General features: G+C 45.8%; 1 protein-coding gene across 1 annotated transcript; it reads left to right on the top strand.

The window, feature by feature from the left end:
* Positions 1-1,147: 1,147 nt before the first annotated feature.
* On the top strand, positions 1,148-17,072 carry mmp14b (matrix metallopeptidase 14b (membrane-inserted)). Its single transcript, XM_023832595.2, has 10 exons — positions 1,148-1,771; positions 9,372-9,520; positions 9,929-10,051; positions 11,084-11,391; positions 11,926-12,087; positions 12,256-12,431; positions 12,540-12,678; positions 12,879-13,029; positions 14,654-14,769; positions 15,175-17,072. Exons 1-10 carry the CDS (start codon positions 1,670-1,672, stop codon positions 15,594-15,596), a joined length of 1,848 nt encoding a protein of 615 aa, XP_023688363.1. The 5' UTR covers positions 1,148-1,669; the 3' UTR covers positions 15,597-17,072.
* The last annotated feature ends 269 nt before the right edge of the window (positions 17,073-17,341 follow it).

Here is a 17,341-nt window from a genome sequence, read left to right as displayed (position 1 = left end):
CTATAATTTAAACCAGAAAACTCTGTATTGGAAGCCCAAATGCTTATCTATCAAGCTACTTCTGCTCTGCTGTAGTTTGAGTTCATGTTTGGACACTTTGCTGAACAATGTGGCACTACATGTTCCGTGGAACCCTACCTAATTTTTAAGTGTCCCAGCGCTTCCCAGAAAGCTTCTGCTCTTCTGTTTATCCAAATAAACGTCTTCCTAGAACATCACCACACTCCTGCATTAGGAAAACTGACGGATGAATGTTCCCAGAATAACTGGATATGGATTTGACCCCCACGCATAGAGGGTATTTCCAAGTTAAATCAAACACAGCTGTATAAACTTTTTCACCCTCAAAAATTCATCTTATTTAAACAGCTGGATCACACGTATCACTTTAAGGTCCATCTTATTCCTGGGCTCAGAGGCTGGGCAGGTAGCTGTTACCTCAGGCCTGAAGCCTTGTTCTCCAGTGTTGTGAAGGTTTCCTCCAGGTACTTCAATATCCTCCTGCAGAGCTCCTACCGCCTCCTAGTGTTGTAGATTATAAAACACAGACCACAGTTAAAAAAGAAAAAAACACATTTGTGATTAATTTATAGACCTTTATATATCAAAACAACTCGGTCGTTACATGTCATTTTCAGTAGCACCTGCCAGTTATTTTTAAGGGGGGGGGGGGGGCACACGCCACATCATGTCCCTTTTGTGGTTCCACTCAGAAAGTAAAATAATCCTTATTTTGTTAATATAATTTTGATATTTGGGGGCAATACGGGTGGCGCCAGAACTGACCTGAAGGTTGTCTGGCACTAGGTGTCAGTGTTTCGACGTAAAAAAAATTGAACACAGACAGACATTAAAACATCTGTAAAAAGCGTATAAAAAGCTTAAACTAGTGCAATTAGACCATTTTGCATTTCAGTACAACCAAACAGTAATACTTATACTATCAAGTAGCTAGCTTGTTTAAAGTTCACTGTAAATGAAAAAAGCATGCAAAATGAGCCGTGTTTCTAAAAAAAAATGATAATTTTCGAGTTGTACCATACATTGCAAACTGAGTAGAGCAATAAGAACTTTGTATAATCAGCTACATTTCCTGTTTCATTTGAACGCTTTGGTCTTGTTTTATAGCGCCGGCTTACGATCTTGAGAACTTCAGAAGAAAACTTTGAGAGTAGCACATCTGGGATGGGGCAGGGCTTAAAGGACGTTGGAGACACGGGACGGTCAAGCTTACCACGTCTGCAACTCAGAAAAACAGAGAGAGAGAGGGGGGCGAGAATAAAATCAAGATAGCAAGACACAGGAAAGAAATAACGGAAAAGACCCAAGGAAAGAAGGACCGTATGGACACGATGACCAGTGCAACAAACGTAGACTCCCTGAATTAAGAATATTCAACGATCCCTGTTATTCTGCAGCTTTTTTGGATCTTCAGAAGGAAAGTGCCGTTAGCGGCTAGTGGTAGATTATTGCAAATACCCTAAAACCGCGATTAATTTATCGTACGTTTCCATATTCTTAAAATACTTGGAGCGTGACGTCTTTTAACTTTCAGGGAGGGACCGATTGTTCTCTTATCCGAGGGGGCCGTATTGAAATGTTCTGACAAAAAGATAAAAGAAGTTTGAAAGCCGGGCGAGAAGACAAGAGGACTCGTCGCTAAGGAAGAATGTCCCCCCGGCCGCCGATGCCGCTGCTGGTGCTGGCGCTAGCGTTGGCTTTCGGTCTCCGAGCTCACGGAGGGTCGGCGCTGCGTGAAATCAAGCCAGAGGTTAGTGGCGTGGAGCACCGGCCAGAAGGCCAGCATGCGGGGCAATGCATGCCGATGGTAATGCATGATATAGACTGAAAGGCAACTGAGAGATTCACACGGTAAAAAAAAGGGGACGTGTGATCAAGGGGATGCATTTGAAAAGTTTACGAAAATTAATTTTAATGTGCTGTCAGGCATTGCAATATTCAAAATGTGCTTCAATATGAAGAAACCTGGTTTGGAGGAAAGAGACAAAGGCGTTGGTGGGGGGTAAGAGGTTGTAACAAAAGTCATAATAAAGCAGAAGTAAGTATGCTGAGGAAGCAAGAGGGTGAACAGCGGAAAATGCCGTGACTGTGTTTGTGGTTAGACTTTGGTTTGGCTCAAGGGGCTTCTGAGGGGAAAAAAAACTTGCGGTTTTATACAAATGTTTCTTAGGAAGAGACGATGAAGGTGAAGGAGATATCCCCCCTCCCCCTACAGGGCTGTTAATTTATATCCAGATTCAAGGCTCCTGAAGTCTGAGCTCAGTGGTGGTCCTATAAATGCTTACGACATGGTCCACAGGTCCAGTGCCGAGTCTAGTGATGACGCATTCATTAAGCCTTTGTTAGTGTTACAGGAAGTGATATTTGACTTTAATGGGTTCAGTAAATATTTGTAAACATCTGGCTAACTGGTGACTGCAGTGTAAAATTCTGAAATATATTAGTTTGAGGTCAGTGGTTCTGGAGCCTGGCTGTGGAGAATGCCGGGTCTACATTGGAGGTCCTAATTTTCACAAAACCCACTCTCAGTTGGATTCTGGCGGTGATTTCATGATCTGTCTGGGAAAGTGATGAAAGAAATTTGTCTTTTTTTGTGATGGTATTTCTTGTAATAGTATTGCTGCTGTATGAAATTTTCATGAAATATGCAGCTATTTACATAATGTAATAATCTTATAAGTCTTTCCATAAGAGAGGCTGGGATTTTATCCAGGGTGTACCCTAACCCTATCCTACTTTGTATAGGCTCCAGGAGCTCTCCTATGATCCTGTCCATTTGGATGGATGGATGGATGGATGGATGGATGGAACACGACAATTTCCTATGTTGTAAACTGTAATCTAAAAAACTGCCCATCCTGAGAACTGGTTTGTTCTATTGCCTAGTGATAATATAAACAATGCCAAAATTCTCATCTCGCTCATTCTAAACATGTCAAATGGTCTGTCAGTTGGAGTATGGCCATAATTTCATGATTTCTTGGAATTTAAAAATTAATTTCCAGAGGTATTTTCAACAGTATTTTGTACTGTGTATAACGAAAGTGATGAAAGAAACTTGTTTTTTTTGTGGCTGTGTTTTTCATTCTATAAAGCACAGAGCCTGGCAACTCTGAACTGTATAGTATTTCCTTGTCTTTGTGATAGTATTGTTGCTGTCTGAAATTATCATGAAATATGTAGGTATTTACATAATGCTATATCATAGGGATTCTGGAAAATGAAAACAACTCAATTATTTATTAATTCTGATTTTTTTAATTCCTTACATTTTTCGTTTAACATTGGTATCTGGCATGCCAGATCTTTTATTTTCTATCATCCAGGCAAACTTCAGTGATTCAGAAGTTGCATGGAACAAAGGCAGCATTCAGCATTTGCCGCTGTAGCCTAGTTCCGGAACTGAACAAGTCATAAACTTGGTTCCATTAGGTTCGGTTTTGCGTCTGAGTTTGAGCCAGTCATGTTCGTGTCATCGGCCACATGGCCTTTCTTCAGGACTTCTGGGTTCAAGGTCAAGCAGGAAGTGACCATTTGAGTTGCTGTCATGTGGTCAAACATCTTGGTCCTACTCATCCCATTCCTGCAAGCCAAACCAATGATGGTGAAGACTGGCAGACTGGGAGGGATGAGGCTGGGGGAAGGGGGAGTGGGAAGAGTCTTCTACACATGGTGGGGGGAGGGGGGGGGAACAGAGACAGGCCGGAATTTGGTCACTATAAACATATGGGGACAATGATGAAAAGGGGACTGGATGCAGTGGGAGTGGAGGGTGCAAACGTCAAAACGTCAAGCGGACGTACTTACGCAACGGGAAACGTGGTGGGATGATGAAGGTGTAAAAGAGGAATATGAACCGCAATGAGAAGTGATGTGGGGAACTTATTTGGAAGTCCAGTCTATTATAGCACTGTGGTTAGATACCTACTCACATCCTCGAGCGGGAAGCCACCCGCCCATGCACGTACTCTCTGCACCCAGCTGGAGCTGCCGGTTCCTTCCGGTCATAGTCTAGCCAAACTGCCAGTGTCCCCGTAGAATGATGTGTCCTGCTTTGAGAAGTCATCTGCTTCTGTTCCTTCAGGGCAGTGTTTCCCAACCCGATCCTCAGACACCCAAAATTGGTCCATGTTTTTACTCCCTCTCAGCTTCCTCCCAAACAGTCTACATTTTTGCTCCCTTCCAGCTTTCTGCAAGACATTAAGGCAGAGAGCTGGGAGGGAGCAAAAATGTAAACTGTTGGATGGGTGGATGGATGGATGGGTGGGTGGGACAAAATAATTTTCTATGTTGTAAACTGTGTTCCAAAAAACCGACCACCTTGACAACTGGTTAGCTATTGTCTAGTAAGAATACAAACAATTCCCAAATTCTCATCAGGTTCAATATCATTATCTTACTTTCAGCCTAAAAAGAAGAAAGACTCTAGTGTCTCCGGTCGCCACCTGTCTTACTGTGTTACTGGTGAACAGCTTTGCAAGAAACAGATACGAAAACCAGAATGAACTCATGGGTAACCCCGTGTTAAAAATAAGTGGAATTTTGCATGACAAAAACAGACTTGTCATCTGACCCCAGCCAGATGTGGTTGAGTGGTATTTTAAGAAGTGATCTTTGCAGATCTGAGGTAAGAGGAATAAATAAACATAAACAGAGATGTCGATCATATCAGAGAGGAAGACAAGCTGATGTCACACATGCAGAAATGGTCACGGTAAACCATGTTGCAGAAAGGATGGAACTTTTAGAGACTCAAAGAAGTGTAATCAGGTCGCTCAGCAAATTCTGGGGCTTTTGTTGCTTAAACAAAGAAAAAAAAACTAGTAGCTGCATCACACATACACACACAAAATATCATCCGCACAAACCACTGCATACTGGCAATTATTCAAAGTAGGGGGTGGACGTTGTCAGTGAATTTAACAGTAAATAGCAGACGCATTTTTTTTGCTGTTTTGAGAAAGCAGATTCAGAATCAGCAATTGGAGGTTAAGGGCCAATCAGCAGCGTCACTGCGCCAATCCTGGGATTTGAACCTTCTGATCACGCTACACATAGAAACACGTGGGTCAGTAACCAGTGCGTGCAAAATGGCTTGTAGGAGACTACAGACCAAAACATCAGGCAGGCAATTACCCCAGACTCGGCAGAACAGTCACATGTCTGTGGAGCCTTGAGCGAGGCCCTTAACCCTCAGCTGCAGGGGCGCCACACATTGGCTGACTCCGCGCTGTGAGCCCCAGGCTATGGAGAACAGGATGGGGCAGGCGAAGAAAAGCATTCCAGTGTTCCTGTGCTCACTGTGCAAATGGAAAATAAAGGATTAACATTTTAAAAAATCCACTTAGCAAGCATGGTCACATGCATTCAGAAAACAGAGGGAGACCGTGCATTGAAGGGGTACGAAGTGGGACTTTGGGTTATGTGCCACATGCATGCCGCCAGCCATTACATCTGTAATACTGTGTTATACTCTCTGCTGGGCTCAGTTGCTGTTGACCAGAATTCCCTGTTTTTTTCCGTTGGCGCCGAAAGCTCGGAACAACTGAGTCGGTCTTTCTGCCTCAAATTAAAATTCAGGCTCCCTCCATATCTTCCCCGTTCCTCCTTTCTGCTGCCCTCCTTCCTCGTTCCATCTGTCTTTTCCCCGAACCCTTTTTTCTTCTGTTCGCTCACATCGAATATGCTTGCCTCGTCTGTTTTCTGTTTTTAAGCACTGTTTGGAGCATTATTGCAGGGTAATGGAGGATATCAGATTTAAAGGTGGCGGCTTGTGCATGCGCTGTTTTGAACCTATTAGTGTAATTCTATAAAAATAGCAGAAGATACCCTGAGGAGGGAATTATGGCATATAGGGATCTGAGCGACAAAACAAAGAATGATATGTCAACCCAAGTCTCGACGGGGGTGTTTGGGGGAGGGGTGGTGTTGTTGCCTGTCATGGTCTTGCAAAATGCAGTTGACTGGTTTAGGGACTGAGTAAAAATAAATTGGCCGATCAAGTTGCAGATTCAGAAGGGGATATTAAAGAGAAAAAAGGAAACAGAGAAAGACTGATATCGAGCCCAGATTCTCGTCTCCAAGGCATGGATGTGTTAGGATACAGCTCTCATCATGCACAGTAAGGCATTTAATTCTGCACAACCACGTTTAAGTCTCCCAGCTCATCTCTGATCTACCAGGGATGAAACCGTACAGGGCTTGCTGCACAGACTGAAATAGCACAGGGATGGGAGACGCCAGGTACAGTGAGTGGCTGTAGTTCATAGAGTTTATTCCTTGACAGGGTGATTTGGGCTGAGTGCCGGGGTTCAGCTTGACTGGGACTGTCTGTTGGCGCGGCCAAGCGCCACTTTGTCCAACATTCTGTGAAGGCTTCAGCGAGTCCAAATACGGCACCGTCACTGTGTCTGCATTCACTCCCTCCGCTGGGCAAATGCTTTTTAACCCACTAATAATAAATTGATAATATTTTTGAATCAGAATCATTCGTTTAATGCCCAGTACTTTTTCATGCAAAGAATTTACTTTGGGGTGTCATGCAAAACAAGGCAAGACAATCAAAATATTAAATTAAATTAAGTAACATCAAATAATGTGCTTGGTGCGGATAATGTACAAAGTGCAAGCAATGTTACCACAGGTTTGCTATGTGTAATGGGAAGCCCATTTTTCCATATTTTTGCATATTGAATAAATAATTTCCAAACTAAGCATACTACTGATCTAAGTATATTCATAGTGGCTACAGTGCTTTCAGGTAGTACAATGTTCTAATGTAGCATAATCAAAATTTAGATAAATTAATACAATAAAATGAATAACAAGAATAGTACTAGAGGTTACCTGAGGCCTGTTTCACAAAGCAGGATTTCTTGTTTACCTGAATAACTTGTTGGATTTAAGGTAGTTCAGGCTAAATGTAATTGAACAAAGATAAAGTCCATCTAGTCCAGACTACCTTAAATCTGACAAGTTATCTGGCTAAGCAAGAAATCCTGCATTGTGAAACAGGCCCCAGGACGAAACATAACAAAATAAATCCCAGCATCTTCATGACTATCCTTTTTTTTTCTCTCAATCCTGTTAGTTTTATATCCGTCAAGATTCATTCCCTTCAGCCAGAACAAGTAAAGTAACTTAATAAGATCATTCTGTTGGTGATTAGGTAATGTGATGATGGAACAGCCAGATCCATGGGTTCAGGCTGCCTGAACTGGGATTTGATGCTTTTTTTGTTTGTCAGTCACAGAACCAGCCCCGATCATAGCTGAAAAATACGGAGGCTGTGGTCATTACTTCCTAGTAAAGGGGAAAAACATACGGGTTTTGAGATGAAAAGAGATGCATTGCGTTATTTACAATAAAGACACAAGGACAGCATCTACTGATTTAAAAGCTTTTGCACCTCTGAGTGTATGTCATGAACTCCTAATCCCCAGAGAGGAAAGTGAATTTGGATACACATATGCATCATATGATAGCTTCAGACTGAACCTTATCCTCAAAGCCGCCCCTCTTATTCTCTCAGGTCTTCCTGTGTCCCTGTCATCGGTGCTGCTGCACGTCCACGACTCTGCTGGGTCTCTGTTGCATTTTCTGAGCATCATTAAAACGTAGCGAGTGCCCTAAGGTCGGGAGCGGCTGGTGACTCTGTGTCTCCTTAGAGGTCGGACCTTCCTCCAAAGATGAAAAGCTCAGCAGAATTCTCCTGCCGTATCTCCAAACATCCTCAACCGAGGAAAACAATGTGGTGTTGATACACACGTTCGCCATGGCAAAAACAAGAGTGCGGAAGACAAAAAAAAGCAGAGACGGGGGATTTTGAGTTTGAGGTTTGGATACAATCATCGAAAAAATCCCCAATGAGTTACTGTGTGGGTAAAATAGATACAGACTGTCTGCAACACACACACACATGGCTTTGCGGGGACTCTACTAATTTCTATGGGGAAATCCGTAATCCATATAAACATACACACACACGGACACACAAAATATTTTTCAAACACCCTTGGTTTATTAAGTCTACATCGAGACTGTCTCTCCCAGTCTCTCTGAATTTGTGGCATATTATTCATCTATACAATAGGATTCATTAATTTTGCCCTCTGAGTTTAATCAGCCTGACCTTCATCATAACACAGCTAACTGAAAGCATCCCTATTTCGAGCAGGAATGTGCCCTCGTCTCGGATTCAGGGTGGGGAGGCAGGCTGGCAGCTTTTTTCCTGGGGAGGTTACTTCAGACATTATTGACTTGGCAGTTATTTAACAATATAATTATGAAAGTTTGAAAGCACTATTGGAAGATAATAACATCTGTGATCGAGTGTTCAAAATATTTGCCTTGGCTGAATATACAGACCTACATATTTGGGGGGGGGGGGGGGGGTTGCTGTAATGTTCCCCAGGCAGCTTAGGACCTACATCCTGGATGGAGGCCCAGTCCATTGCAGGGCGCATGCGTACCATACAAACAGGATTCCATTTGGCCTGCGTACACATCTTCCAACATTGTACCTGGAGGAGATCCACACAACGTAAATAAAACCTGAAAACATGTGGGCGGGGTTGGACCCCACGCCCATTGACCCACTAAACCAGAAAAAAAGGTTCATAAAGAACAATAGAACAAGCTCTATTCAGGCATTCATCGTATTCCCCCATATCCCCTTATTAGTGTACAAATGCATTTTGTTTATGCCAAACTCAATGAACATTAAACAGTTGCTAAAAAAATGTACAGATTTTTCATAGAATGAGCTGTTTCAGAGTAAGACTGGAGGAACTGAATAACCAATAGATTGTTTATCTTTAGTATTCCTCCTCGTCTTTTTCTACTTGTTGACTTGTTACCTGAGTCACTTTTGGACCTCTAACTAGGAAAAAAGTCCAAGACAGTTGAGTGCCAGTGGCTCTCTGGCACAGTCCTTGTGGTTGACATGATTAGTAATGCCTGCTGCTTGTGCTCCGTCGTTGTGAAATTTCTTTGTAGTCCCTGTTTTGATCGCAGCTGCTTTGTTGTTTTTCTCAGTTAAATCAGGAACCTTGTTTTTCTGACTCAGAAGAGAAAGCTTGTGAATATCAGTAACAAAAACATCACATGGCACTGCTCGGCATGTGCTGAATGTGTCTTTTTTTTTGTCCGAGCTCAGGGGCATAGCTAGAAATTCTGGGCCCCTTGAAGAACTGTCACTTTAGGCCCCTGTACCACCTCCCTACATATTCCAGGGCCCCTGTAAAGTGCTGGACCCCCTGAGTCCGCCCGGGTACCCATGCCCCTACTGCGCCCCTGGTCGAGCTGCCGGGGAACCTTCCGTGAGCTGAGCTCTCCATCGCCCCCTGCAGGTGTGGCTGCAGCAGTACGGCTACCTGCCCCCGGGTGACCTCCGCACACACACTGCCCGCTCCCCCCACACCGTGCCCTCCGCCATAGCCGCCATGCAGAGGTTCTATGGCCTTTCCATCACCGGATCCATCAACGAAGACACTTTAGCGTGAGTTGCCAGTGCTGTCCTGCTCCTTCGCCGTCCCCCTTTCTATCTGACCTTCCTAGCCCATCCTTACAGTCCTCAATTGCAGTGCTGTTTAGAGTTCCTCTGTTAGTGTAACATTACAGCCCTCCATTGTAATTCTTATTTACTGCTCTCCTTTGTGTCATTTCACCCTTAGTTTCTCCATTGTAGTCTTACTTTACGGCTCTCCAGGACAATCCAGCTGCTCCCTGTAGAGTATTCGTTTGCAGTTGCCCTGACAATTAACATTATAGTTCCACTTGAGCAGTTCACCATGAGTTACAGATACTGTGTATCTGGCCGGGATCCCCGGCACTCTAACGGCAGAGCGGCTCAGTGGTCGTGCCTATTGCTGTGTGCACGGCTCACCGATCTCTCCCGGGCCGGCAGGGCGATGCGGCGGCCGCGGTGCGGCGTGCCGGACAAATTCGGCGCCGAGCTGAAGAGCAACCTGCGCAAGAAGCGCTACGCCATCCAGGGTCTGAAGTGGGATAAGACGGAAATCTCCTTCAGGTGAGCGAGCGCTGGCCTGAGCGTCTGCTGGGGGGGGGGGGGCTCTATCAGAGACAAATGCCGTGCTTTTGCTGGGCCCCAACCCAGGAAAATTGAGAAAAAATCTGAGATCAGTGCAAATCTGGTTCTGTGGGCTTTCTGGAGAAAGACTGGAGCTGGAAAGAAAGTTGAAAGCAAAATATACACAAGGAAGCTCAAAAAATCATATTAGATACACATATGCACAGAATTCCAGCATCCAGCCAGCAGAATGGACTGTATCAGTAATGATCTGCTGGTTACTTTTTTAGCTTCTGTTTATTGAATTTGCAATGAGAGTTCAACAGTTGTGGACATGCCATGTAAACTGACAGGACACCCTGCAAGCAGACCTAAAAAAATACAGAACTCCATCCATCTATTTTCCAAACCGCTTATCCTTCTGGGTCGTGGGGGGAAATACAGAACTGACACACACAAAAAACTACAAAACCTACAGACTGTCATACACTATATGATTAAACGTATTGGGACACTTGGCCATTACAGCCACTCTTTGCAGCTATAACAACTACCTCTCTTCTGGGGAAGCTTTCCACATGATTCAGGAGTGTGTCTGTGGGAATTTTTGCCCATTCATGCAGAAGAGCATTTGTGAGGTCCGGCACTGATGTTGGACGTGAAGGCCTGGCTTGCAATCTCCGTTCTAGTTCATCCCAAAGGTGTTCGATGGGGTTGAGGTCAGGGCTCTCTGCAGGCCAGTCAAGTTCTTCCATACCAAACTCACACAACCATGTCTTTATGGACCTTTATATGTGCAATGAGGCACAGTCATGCTGGAACAGAAAAGGGCCTTCCCCAAACTGTTCCCACGAAACTGGAAGCATAGAATTATCCAAAATGTTTTGATATGCATTATGAAGAAAGTGTGCTGTATGCTCTAACAGCTATAAACAATGGCCTTCTTTATATACTGTAAGAAGGGGGCCCAGATCTGCTGGTGTTTACCGTTTATGCCCATCACTGGAAGCTCTAACACCCCCTTCTCCCCAGCATACAGAATTACTCCCCCAAGGTGGGTGAGTACGAGACCTACCAAGCCATCCGGAAGGCCTTCAAGGTGTGGGAGAGCGTGACGCCGCTGCGATTCCGCGAGGTGCCCTACAGCTACATCCGCGACAAGGTCGAAGACCACGCCGACATCATGATCTTCTTCGCCGAGGGCTTTCATGGAGACAGCAGCCCCTTCGATGGCGAGGGCGGCTTCCTGGCACATGCGTACTTCCCCAGCCCGGGCATAGGGGGCGACACTCACTTTGATGCCGCGGAGCCTTGGACCACCGGGAACGCGGATCTTTATGGTGAGAGCGAAGCTCAGAAATCTTGATGTTTTTTTTTTTTTTAGTATGTGTTCTCTTGTTTGTATCGTGCTGTTGGCTAGTCTTTGGAAACCACAGGACTGTGGGATGGTGATGTGGTTTAGTGTCTGCAGTGGGACAAAGGACTACGCGATTAGCACTTGCATCCTGGGAAAAGGCGAAACGTGAATTATGTTACTGTCTTAAACATTAAGGATTTTTATTGTCATGCACTTAAAAGACATATTTTAAGGCTCTTAAATGTTTTTAAAAAAGTAATGATTCAGTGAAAGCTAACATGCAGTGTACTGCAGTGAGGAACTGATACCACGAGGTGGGGTGGGAGGGGGTACAGTCAGTTGACACCCCTTACTGCCACCACCACCCAAGGTAGACGACTGGTCCTTACCTCTGAAAATCTTGGGCACTCACCATGACACTGGCGTAGTAGTGTATCGACGTATCGACGGCTGCATTTTATGTTACGATTCCTCCTCGGTGAGCTTAAAGCCCTTCCACCCTCCTTACCCGTCTCAGGGAACGACGTCTTCCTGGTCGCCGTGCACGAGCTGGGCCACGCGCTAGGCCTCGAGCACTCCAACGACCCCTCGGCTATCATGGCGCCCTTCTACCAGTGGATGGACACCGAGAACTTCCAGCTGCCAGAAGATGACCGCCGTGGCATTCAGCAGCTGTACGGTGAGTCTGGGTACTGGTGCCATGGCCGGACGAGGACACCTGGTGGCAGGGCTGATATTACGTCCTTATGTCAGCCCTTTGAATGAAGCGACATTCAGACCTGTGGCTATATACTGTGTTGACTACTCACACTGATCCTCTAATTTGTTTTTTTCACCACTCTTGAAGGTTCAAAAACTAGTGGCCCCTCCGCGCCTCCTCGAGTCACCCCGCGCCCACCCCACAACACCCCACCCCCCCGACATCCACCCCACAAGCCTGACAAGCCTTCCTTCGGCCCTGACGTCTGCGAAGGCCATTTTGATACCATAGCCATTCTCAGAGGGGAGATGTTTGTCTTTAAGGTGCCCTCAGATGTACCGATGCTCTCAGATCTGTTCTGTGAGACACACTGACACACCCGAACCTTCCATGATGACCCACTGACACCTTCTGTTCCATAATTCCGCTAGGACAAGTGGTTCTGGAGGGTTCGTAATCGGCGGGTCCTTGAAGGCTACCCCATGCCCATCGGTCACTTCTGGAGGGGTCTTCCTGCATCCATCAATGCCGCTTATGAGAGAGAAGATGGGAAATTTGTCTTTTTCAAAGGTATGTCTTTCTCTTTCTCTCTACCTCCGCCATAGCCAGGGTTAAACCATCTCTTTCCAGCTGACTGAACGGTGTCACACCTCCATGGCTACACCCAAACAGGCGGCTTTCTCTGGCCTCGTTTTGCTCTTGGCGGTTCTGGCTTCTCTGCGCCCATTTGTTGATGTCAAAGTCATGAAGCCGCTTGCCTTCCTTCCCAGGGGACAGGCACTGGGTGTTCAGCGAGTCCAGCCTGGAGCAGGGCTACCCGAAGCCCCTGTGGGAGCTGGGGAAGGGCCTCCCCAAGGACAGGGTGGATGCGGCTCTCCTCTACACCCCCAACGGCATGACCTATTTCTTCAGGGGCACCAAGTGAGTCCGTCTTTTTGTTTGCCAGTCTATGTGTCTCTTTGTCACTCCCCTCCCTCTGTGTGTGGGCATCACCTGAAAGTGTGTTTTCACCATGTTCCTGTATAGCATGGTATAGCATTATAGCCCACTTGACTTGACTAGACTAGACTAGACTAGACTAGACTTGACTTGACTTGACTAGACTTGACTAGACTAGACTAGACTTGACTCTGCTATGTCGGTCAGCCTGTGAATAGTACAAACCCACCCAGCGGGATGGTGTGAACGTATATTAAAGTTTGCCTGTTTACGTAGTGGCTTATCAAGGTGCACGCCGGGTGACTAGCTGCATAAGCAGAGGCCACCAGTCGCCGCCTGAACGCCTGTGAATCACTCCTTCCTGCACAGACACAGTAATGTCTCCGGCTCACGTCGTCTATCCTGTGGGATGAGGATGTGCCCAGCCCATCTTCGGCTCGTAAACCACCTCTATCCCACCTAACTATTACCCGACGCCGCGCCTTTCTCTTCCCAGCCTAGAAAGGCTGGAGGCCATGATTACAGGATGGGTAGGAGTCTGCCTGTAGGCTTCAGATGGGAGACAGAGACAATGGGCAGGGCAGCTGGGAAAGAATGGGGAGAAAGTGGGGGGGAGGTAAGATGAGGCCGGTGCAGAGACTTTCAGGATTGAAGGGAGTGACCCTGAATGAGAGACAAAGACGGGAATTGTGTGCCTGGTAGAAAGGAAGAGAATTACGAGCCAAAGGCCAGGTGTGTGGGCGGCACTGCGGCTCTGCCCAATCCCCGGCGTCCCACTGTGACAAGCGTCCTGGTCATGTGACCGTGCCCGATGTGGCCCATGATTGGCCTGGTTGTCCTCCTGGGTGCACCTGGCCCTATGCCACCTGGCTGCAGGAACAGCATCCAGATCCAGGACGGATCCATGACCACAAACATCCGAAGGAAGTTCCAGATATAAATGATCAGCAAAAGAATTAACAGATCAGTCAAGTTGTGAGATTCATTCAAGTTTTTAGACGCACCCAGTATCAATGATGGGTGAGTAATACTCACCTTCTGTTCTGGCTTATTCTGCTACACTTCACTCAGCCAATGGGTGTCATTGGGAGCCGCCCAAGGGCTGTAGGGAGCCCCCCCCCCCCCCAGGCAGCCACAGTGTTCCCTTGTTAACCTGTAACACTTGCCCTGAGACACCGGTTACAGCGAGTGTGAGGTGTGATGGCTCTTTACCCATTGGTTTGTATGTCTTTGTGACAGTTTGACTCTTCTGGCTTGAGAAAAGACTGGATCTATATTGGGGGTGGGGTGGGGGAGGGGGCTAACATGAGTTCCTCCATCTGTTTCCTAGGGAGCAGGAAGTTGGACTGAGAATAGGAGCCTTGTGTCACTGTGGAGGAAATATAATTAAAAAGGGGAAATAAACAAGGCTTCATGAGATAAATGCACCTTTGTATTACTCCTATACAACTCTGCACACATTTCCTCTTCCCTTGCAATGACACAAAAATTGATGCATGAATCCATCATTCATCTTCCTTAGCTGCTGTCCAGTCCCCAGTTAGCTCATTTTACACGTGATTGAAAACAATACCAAGGTTTACGTTCGGCTGCTTGTCTGTGTCAGATATTATAGGTTTAACGAAGAAACCAGAGCCGTGGACCCTGACTACCCAAAACCCATCAGCACGTGGCAGGGAGTGCCGGACAACCCCAGGGCGGCCTTCATGAGCAAGGATGGAGGTACAGCACTTTGTGAGAGCGTGTGAGACAGGAAATGATGTCAGCGCTGCTCCTGTTCCACCGCCAATCAAGGAGGCTGAAGTTTGACATGTAAATCTACATAAGGAACATTGAACCGGACACCATCCTTGTAATGTCCATTCAGGAATCTCCAATGTTTTATTAATTCTCCTCTAACTTCAAATTGACACAGTAGGGTTCCTGAATGGAAGTTTTTACAGGTAGGTGCTGGTCCACAGCCCGACAGCTTAGCATTTGAAATCCGCAAAATCAGCTGTGCAATATACAGACCCTTAGTTAAAACAACTGGAATTCCCTTCATAGAGATGTCAGAATAGGCACATCTTATGTAATAAATCTCTTCTTCTGGCCATGATCATGAACCCAACTCTGCATCTTGCTCAGGGTACACCTACTTCTACAAGGGCAAGGAGTACTGGAAGTTCAACAACCAGCAGCTCAAGGTGGAGCCGGGGTACCCCAAGTCTGCAGTGCGGGAGTGGATGAGCTGCCCTGAGGAGGACCCTGAGACTGGTGGAGACGGAGGTGGAGGGGGAGGTGGTGGGGGAGGTGGAGGTGGTGGGGGAGGTGAAGGTGGAGGTGGAGATGGAGGTGGAGATGGTAGAAAGGAGGAGGAGGAGACGGAGGTGATTATCATTGAGGTGGAGGAGGAGACTGGAAGCAGGGTGGGGGCAGCGGCCGTGGTTGTGCCCTTACTGCTGCTTGCATGCGTACTCTGTACCCTGGGGGCACTGCTGTTCTTCCGCAGGTATGGCACGCCCCGATACCTACTCTATTTCCAGCGCTCCCTGCTGGACCAGGTGTAGATGCGCCATTGGGGAGGGGGGGGGGGGACCAAACAGAGAGGGGAAGCGGGGGATGTGGAAAGCAAACGGAAAGGGAGGAGTCGCTATGTATGCATGCCCATATCAGACCGAATCTTTGACCGAAATCACGATAAAGGCTAATACACATCTAAATATTTGAGTCCTCTCGTCATTTTTTTTTTGCAAAAACATTCGGCACCACAGATTCTTCTCATGGTCCAGTTACTTCCACCTGTCCTCCTTTCGTTGCTCTCTCCGACTAGCCGACGATACCAGCTGAATTGCTGTTTGTTTAGCATTTTTATAGTTTTTGTGTTTTTCTTAAAGCCCTGGATATTCCGGACTTAAACAGCAATTTACCATCAGCTCTCCCGACACTTCCGATACCGAGTAGGTAGATGGATGACCGCTTCCGAAAGACATCGGCCCGATGTGGACGGGAGCCGAATCTGAATGCTCACCCATAGTCAGATGTGGCCTCACGCTGAAGTGAGTAGCTGCTGTGAACGAGGAACGCAATGTAACTGTGCCACAAATGCAGTGAAAGTGAGTCGAAATGAACAAGCCAGAGGTCACGTCTCCCTGTGTATAGCAGCCATAAGCTGCATCTCTAACACTCCAACCCTATCGGACTTTGCTCAGATTACGCCTCGGTGATGGAGGTTAAATGCTACCCTTCAGGTGAGGTCCGTAAGTCCTCGGGTCAGGGATGCAAATCAAATAAATAAAAAAAAAAAAAAAAAAAAAAAAAACAGAAAAACCAGAAAAATTAACTTTTTTTTACAATGTGATGCTGGAGAACTTTGGAGGTTTAATGTCATGATTTTCTAAGCAATTTATGAAGTAAAGGAAAACGGTTACTTTAGCTCCTGGTGAATCGCACACCAAACACACACACACACACACACACACACGTTTATACATGTCGTCCAACCCTCAGGGCCTCAAGTCTGTGTGTGTCTGTGTGATTATCAATAATTAATCAACAACGTCTCCCAGTGTCAACACCTGTATCACACAAACACGGAGGTGTTTGTGTTCTCTCAGTTCTCCTACGAAATACTTTCGTCCTTAATCCTGTTCGTTACGGTGATGATTATTATTATGAGTATTGTTATTGTTATTGTTGTGCTCCATGTGTAGAGTCAAGTTTGTTATTTTCCGTACATTCTCTCTGCTGGACAGGGAACAACAGTCCCCATGGAAACAGGCCCCATTGTTCTGTCACAGGGATGATTCTTCCCATATTTTGATACATGTGATTGATTGAAAATATGATTGTCATTTATTATTAATGCTAAGTACTGTACTTGTATGAAATTGTATTTTTTCATAAAGGAATCAAAAGAGAATGTGGTATATTAGTGAAACAATGATAATAATAATGATACACATAACAGTAACTCATGATTCTGGCTGTTTTCACATTTTTTATATTTCTCGAATTAAAATGAAATGTTTTTAAAAATGCCAAAACGCTGCTCGTTTGTTACTCTGCAAAGACTTCGACAGTCACAGTTATGGCATTGACACACAGACACACACAGGTGATCACGACACCCACAGCGCTGTCGGTGAAATTTTCACATGCTGTCTAGAGATTATTGGTCATCTGAGGTCATGTAACCTCCCCCAAAGAATCCAAACTGAATCACATGACAGCTTTAGTCACAGTGCTGGCCTTTTCACATCTCCTCTGCACCCTTTAAAAAAAAAAAATGACCCTTTTCTCCACATTTGTTCTC

The sequence above is a fragment of the Paramormyrops kingsleyae genome, chromosome 4, assembly GCF_048594095.1.
Source record: "Paramormyrops kingsleyae isolate MSU_618 chromosome 4, PKINGS_0.4, whole genome shotgun sequence".
In the NCBI taxonomy this organism is placed as follows: Eukaryota; Metazoa; Chordata; class Actinopteri; order Osteoglossiformes; family Mormyridae; genus Paramormyrops; species Paramormyrops kingsleyae.
This window is presented reverse-complemented; position numbering and strand designations above follow the sequence as displayed.